Source organism: Chrysochloris asiatica, unplaced genomic scaffold, assembly GCF_000296735.1.
Source record: "Chrysochloris asiatica unplaced genomic scaffold, ChrAsi1.0 scaffold00053, whole genome shotgun sequence".
Taxonomy (NCBI): domain Eukaryota; kingdom Metazoa; phylum Chordata; class Mammalia; order Afrosoricida; family Chrysochloridae; genus Chrysochloris; species Chrysochloris asiatica.
In genome coordinates this window covers 2822625-2829697 of record NW_006408571.1, presented here as the reverse complement: position 1 = coordinate 2829697, position 7073 = coordinate 2822625, and the positions used below count along the sequence as shown (strand labels likewise).

At 36.9% G+C, this 7073-nt stretch overlaps 1 protein-coding gene across 1 annotated transcript in view; it reads left to right on the top strand.

Annotated features, from left to right (window-relative positions):
* EQTN (equatorin, sperm acrosome associated) overlaps nucleotides 1-5235 on the top strand; it is a 66153-nt gene extending 60918 nt beyond the window's left edge. Inside the window, exons 5-6 of the mRNA XM_006863154.1 lie at nucleotides 2911-3061; nucleotides 4971-5235. Coding sequence (XP_006863216.1) covers nucleotides 2911-3061; nucleotides 4971-5235 — 416 coding nt within the window. The remainder of the gene's footprint in view (nucleotides 1-2910; nucleotides 3062-4970) is intronic.
* The last annotated feature ends 1838 nt before the right edge of the window (nucleotides 5236-7073 follow it).

Genomic DNA, 7073 nt, shown 5'->3' with positions numbered 1-7073 from the left:
AACAACAACAACAACAAGATAATACTATGAGCCATTGCACATCAACAAATTAGATAACTTGAAATGGGCAATATTACTAGAAACACATAAACCTCTTACATTAACTCAAGAGGAAATAAAACATCTCAATAAACCCAATAACAAGTAAAGAGACTAGATCAGTAATCAAAAGCTGATCCCCCTCCCCACAAACAATCCCAGACAAAATGGCTTCATTAGGGAATGCTACCAAACATTTATAGATGTTATCCCATCCTTTTTTAACTTTTTCAGAAGTTAGAAGAGGAGGTAGCACTTCTTGACTCATTCTGTGAGGCTAGTGTTACTCTGGTACCAAAGTCAAAGACAGCAAAAGAAAACTATAGAACAATATTCAATAAGTAGGGATGTAAACATTCTCACTAATATACTACCAGTCCTAATCCAACAGCGTATTAGTAGAATTAGACTCTATGATCAAGTGTGATTCCAGGAGTGCAAGGGTGGTTCAATATTTTTTAAAAATCAGTTGAGATAATCCCAGAGAAAACATTGACAAAATCCAAAATCCTTTTCCTGATAAGAACACTCACTAAGCTGCAATGAAAGAGAAATTCTTCAATGGAATAAATGGCATTTAGGGAAACTCCACATCTAATATACTCAATGGAGGAAAACTGAATGTCTCACCCTTAACATCAGGAATAAGACAAGGATGCCCAGTCTCACCACTGCTATGCAATAGTGTATTGAATGCATTAGCACATAAATTAGACAAGAAAAAGACAAAATCCAAATTGATTATGAAAATGTAAAACTACCCCTTTTACTAATGACATGATCCTACCCAGAGAAAGAATTCACAAGATAGCTACTATCTCATTACCTACTGCCATTGAGTCTATTCTGACTCATAGTGACCCAAAGCTACTTGAGTGATTAATGAATTCAGTAAAGTGGCATAATAAAAGATCAACACCCAAAAATCAGGTTTCTATATATCAGCAATAAGTATTCTAAAGAAGAAATTGAGGATACAAGTTCATTTACAATAGCATCTAAAAGAACAAAATACCTAGGAATAAATTTAACCAAGAACATGAAAGACATGCACTGAAAACTATTAAAACATTGCTGAAAGAACACTTGAATGAATAAAAAAGCATTGTGCTAATTGTTGTTGTTGTTGTTGTTAAGTACCATGGAGTCAGTTCCAACTCATAGTGACCCTGTACAGGGTTTCCAAGGCTGTCAATCTTTAGGGAAGCAGAAAGCCTCATCTTTCTCTCACGGAACAGCTGGTAGTTTCGAACTACTGACCTTGAGGTTACCAGCCCGATTTGTAACCACTACGCTAATGGATTAGAAGATTTAATATTGTTTAGCTGTCAGTGCTACCCAAATCAATCTATAGATTCAATGCAATCCCCTTCTTTGTAGAAATGGAAAAGCCAATCTTCAAATATTACTCTATCATGAAGAGAAATGAAGTACAAATGCATGCTACAACATGGATGAGTCTTGAAAACATGTTGAGTTAAAGAGTCATTTTCCCAAAGGAACAAATACTGTATGACCCCATTCAAATATCTAGTTCTGACAAATGTATAGAGACCAACACTTGTTACTTGTTACCAGGGATGGGTAAGAAGGAGGGGGAAAGGGAATCATTGCTTGGGAAGCTCTAAGTTTGTGTTAAGGTTGATGAAAAAATTTGAAACAGATACTGGTGATGGGTGCAAAACATGATGAAAGTAATTAATGTCATGGAATTGCAAATGTAAAACATGTTGAAATGGCAAGTGTTTTGCTATATTTATATACTTGCCATGATCAAACAAAAATTTAAAAACCTTTTAGAGACTAAAAGAGCACAGCTCATTTTAATGCAATTTGTTTGATTATTTCCAAAATAACCTGTCTCAAAACCATAAAACATCCATTGACAACTGTTCCTATCTCAATCTACTTGGTCTGAAATTGGACTTTTCACTATTATAATTTTTTAAAAATCAGAGAATACAGACATGGATGTCTGACATTGCTTATTACTTAAGTGTCGTTACCTGGAAAATAAAGAAAATCCTTGGAACTTTTGATTGGATAGCTATTTGAGAGAGAGAGGATAAATATCAGCATGGTATATTAAGCCAGTATTAACTAAATATTAAGTCAAGGCTGTAATCTTTACAGAAGCAGACAACCATATCTATCTTATGGCATGGCTAGTGAGTTTGAACCGCCTTTCTTTTGGTTAGCAGCTGAGTACTTAACCACTGTACCACCAGGGTTCCAATCAGGCATGAATTCAGGAAAATCTAAAATTTGGCTAGATCTGACATGATTTTTATTATAGAATTTGTTTTACAAGATTTATTTTACAAATTTAATTCTCATTTCTTCTTTTAAATACCAAGTGCAGTGTGTTTGATCTTCTCTGAAATAAAATTGTAAACTCAACTTTTAAACTTCATGGAGAAAGCATCCAGTATGGCATTCTTTTAAGGACAAGAAAAATTGTTGCATGTGCAACAGTAAATTACATATACCTTTCTCTCCTGAAGGACTAATCCTTTGTGTATAAATTAATTGAGCCTTGAATTATTTCTTAGTAGAGTCAAAAAAGCTATGTGCTACAGACACAATCTGACATCTGGTAATCTAGGCTTGAAATAAAAAATTTCCATTTATTAGTTCTATGCCATGGGAGAATTAAACTTCTATGATCCTGTAAAATGGCAGCTCCTCCAGGGTTGGTGAGGATTAAAAGGGACAAGTTGAATGATTGGCCAGCAGGAATTATCTTCTCCTCTCTATTGCAGTGGGGTGAAGTGCTGGAGGTGAGAAGTGCTTTGCAATTTTCCCCTCCACTATGAAAGCATGCCTACAGCAATTACTCCTTTTCAAGGTGTTTTCTTTCTTTTCTCTCAGGTTCTGATGAGAACTATCTGACCAAAGAAACATTGGGAGAGCTAGAGGATATCAAGTTAAAATTAATGCTGGGTATCTCATTGATGAGCCTCATCCTTTTCCTCGCCATCTTGACACTCTGTTTTGCTACGTTGTACAAACTGAGAACGCTGTAAGTCTGAAGACCTCTGGAATGTTTATAACACACAAGATGGCAAGCATTCTCCCTCCTCCTTTTGGTAGATGGTTAAGAAAACCACCCACACAGTTCCCTGAAGGCATTCATTCATTTGGCTCCATTTTCCCTATTCAGAAAGAGCCCAAGGCTGTCTCTCACAGAATATCCTACTTGAAATTTCCATCAATATGCTAAATTGTCTTCTAGAGATAGAAGTGACCCTAGTCATTCAGAGAGGATATAGAAAATCCAGATATGCTTCCTTTTTAATTGTTGTTGTTATATGCCGTGGAGTCGATTCTGAGTCATAGCGACCCTACCCAGGGTTTCCGAGGCTGTAAATCTTTACGAGAGCAGAACACCTCATCTCTCTCCCGCGGAACCGCTGGTAGTTTCGAACTGCTGACCTTGAGGTTAGCAACCCGATTCATAACGACTAAGGAGCTCTGGTAGCGTAGTGGTTACGAATCGAGCTACTAACCTCAAGGTCTGCAGTTCGAAACTACCAGCGGTTCCACGGGAGAGAGATGAGGCGGTCTGCTCCCGTAAAGATTTATAGCCTCGGAAACCCTGTGTAGGGTCACTATGAGTCGAAGCCGACTCCACGGTACTTAACAACAACAACATGCTACCAGAGCTCCTTTTCCCAATGAGTAAACTCTATTAAATATAAGTTATGATTCCAGTAGCAGTACTATATTTAATATTGCAACTGACAATATTTAAAAGTAAATCTGACAATATTACATTGCAAAAAATAATCATTTCAAAGTCCCACTCATAGATTTCGTATAGAATACATTATTTGCTATACTGAAAGATATATAATAATATTCTATTGATCTGATTACACATTACTATATATCTTTCAATATAACAATGTATTCTATAACAAATTTATGTGACAGTTCCTATAAAAAAAAAGTAACAACTAGTTATATATTAAAATACTGTAAGTTTAAATATCTTAATATTCAAAGTACCTATATGTGATAATTTCATGTAAACAAAATGTTAAAAGAAATATTTAGTATCCTCTAAGGAAAAAGGATAAAGCTAACTACAAGATCAGCAGTTCAAACCTACCATGTGCCTCTTGGAAATCCTATACAACGTCACCATGAGTTGGAACCGACTTGATGTCACTTAACAACAATGGAGATGGGACCATTTTCAATCAGACAAGCCTTGAGATGTTAAAAAATAGGCAAATCTTTCTTCCACGTTTGTACCTCGAGGACTCCCCATTTGTTCTTTCTTATAAAATATATTAAATTCAGCTGAGGCATAATTGAAAGGATTGTTTATAATTTTTCATACAGTGTAACAAATTACTTTAAAAAATCCTAACAGCTTATCATTCAGTTATTAATTCAGTTCTTTTGATTTGCTATTGTTGATGAATGGTGCATTTCTCTACTCCATTAAAACTATGACCATAGGTATTTATTGCCCCTAATTCAAATTAATTGTATTTTTTTAATTAAACTTTTATTAAGGCATCTTTTCAGTTTAGTAAATTGATTTCTAAATTTTAGTCTTAAGATTTGAAGCATGTTTCATGATCATAAGTATTAAATATAATAAAATTATAGTTAAAGAAAAAAACTACATATCATCTAAATCATGTTACTAAATAACTCTGTTGTTGATGTTAAGTGCTGTCGAGTTACTTCTGACTCATTGCTACCCTGTATAGGGTCTCCAAGGAGCACCTGGTGAGCTTGAACCACCAACCTTACAGTTCAAATCAACTTGCATTTAACCCACAGCACCACACCAAATAACTCTAATATGAGTACATTGGAGAGATGTCGTATTTTGATTTATTTTCTGTGAATGATTTTTGAAACTCAGTACACAATTAAAATTAATTCTGAATGTATGTTCTTTTCACTTCCAGTTCTAAACATGAGTGTGAGAGCCAATACTCCGTCAACCCGGAGCTGGCAGAGATGTCTTACTTCCATCCAACAGAAGGTGTATCAGACACATCTTTCTCTAAGAGCGCAGAGAGCAGCACATTTTGGGGCAATAATAGTTCAGAGCTTAGAAAATCAGGCACAAAAAAATCAAAATCTGAAAGTGTGACCAATATGCTTTCCGATGATGCAGATGCATACGAAGATGCGGCTGAGGAAGCGGGAGAGGCTACTCCCACTAACTAAAGACAACTTCAGTTCCTTTTTCAAAAGAAATAAATAACAATCTTTGTGATTCACCTTTAAGTCATGATTTTGACATATACTTATATTTTCTGGTATCTTAAAAGAAAGAAATATTAAATAAAATTCTCTGTTATGAATATTGTTATTGTTAAGTGCTGTCGAGTCGATTCTGACCCATAGCGACCCTGAACAGGGTTTCCGAGGCTGTAAATCTTTACAGAAGCAGAAAGCCTCATCTTTCTCCCTCTGAACAGCTGGAAGTTTCGAACTGCTGTCCTTAAGGTTTGCAGCCAGATTTGCTCCAGAGCTCCTTAAGTTATGAATATTACTTGATGGAAATGCACAACAAATAAGGTTGTTGTTGTTGTTGCGAAGTGCTATCGAGTGGATTCCGACCCTTAGTGACCCTGTATAGGGTTTCCAAGGAGTAGCTGGTGAGCACAATTTCAGTCTCCACTTAGACCCTGAGAACCCCTACCTTGTGCTTTGCTGCCCTGTTAAACTTTTCTCCCTACGGACTTTGGCTGCCTCACGGCTCATTCATAAGCATTTGAAATACATGTCAAGAGTTGTTGTTGTTGTAAAATGCCATCAAGTCGAATCCGATCTATAGCCACCCTATACAGGGTTTCTGAGGAGCGGCTGGTGAGCTTGAACCCCCGACCTTGCAGTTCATCCGCCTTTGCAGTCTGGCGCATTAACCCACAGCCACACCAACACTCCCAACAAATAAGGTAAGGTGTGGAAAACACCACTAAGTAAAAATAATTCTGAAAGGTGATTCATGAAAATGTTCACTGCAGGTTGGTTTATTTTTAAATGAGGGCATTTAGATACTAACTTTATGATTAGCAGTCCAGTGCTTATCCTACAGTGGCACACCAGAAGCCCTTGGGTGATTCTGCTGATATTTTAAATACTGTTGGCATAGCTTCCATCATCACCAAAACATGCAAGCCACCAAAGTATAATAAACTGAGAGACAAGTAGTGGCTGAGAACACAAGAGTCACAGAAAAAGAGAAAGGAAGTGGGGTCTCCTCATGCAATTGCTTAAAGGGGATTCTAAGATAGCTCTTAAGTCTTTTGTAGCTGAAGCACCCTCTTTTCCTCTCTTCCCCAAGGCATCTGGGTTCAATAGGCTCTATTAGAAGTAAAGCAAAGCACCTTAAAGATTAATTCAAGTTATGATGATTTATGAGACTATTCATCCCAGGAGTATTTCAGTTTCCAAAGAGGACAACTGGAATAGGAATAGTAATTTCTGTTTAGAAATTAGTTTCAACTGGAAGGATTTTAGGGACTATATATCAAGTCTTTTGTGGATATCTTCAGATATTAAGAAATGGGGGTGTGGAGGTAGATTCATTGCCCTTCTAAATCTCACATAAGAACTTTTGTTTATGGAGTATATATTCTATGCTTGTCAGTTTGGTACATTATAAGTAGGATTCAAAAAGTTTGTGGAAAATGGAATTAAAAGATAATGAGACTTTTCCATGAGCCATTTGAAGCCCCCCTTGTATATCACATAGAACTCTACTACATACAACCCTATGAAAGGTGAGTTTATTTTATAGACTCAAGAAATAAAAACTAAGGTAATTCAGATGCTTGGCATAGTGTATAGATACATTCAAAGTGCAGCGGACGTGTTTGGAGAGAGCAGGCAGCCTGGGAGCCAGCATCTGAGACCTGGAGTAGCCCCAGCACACTTGGCTATCCCCCCGCCCCACCTTCTAATGTCCACCTTCTGTTCCTCCCCCATCCCCCAGCCTAGGAGCGAGGAAGGCTCACACAGCCCAGACTGATGGGCGGGGGCCTTCTAATAGTTGAAGG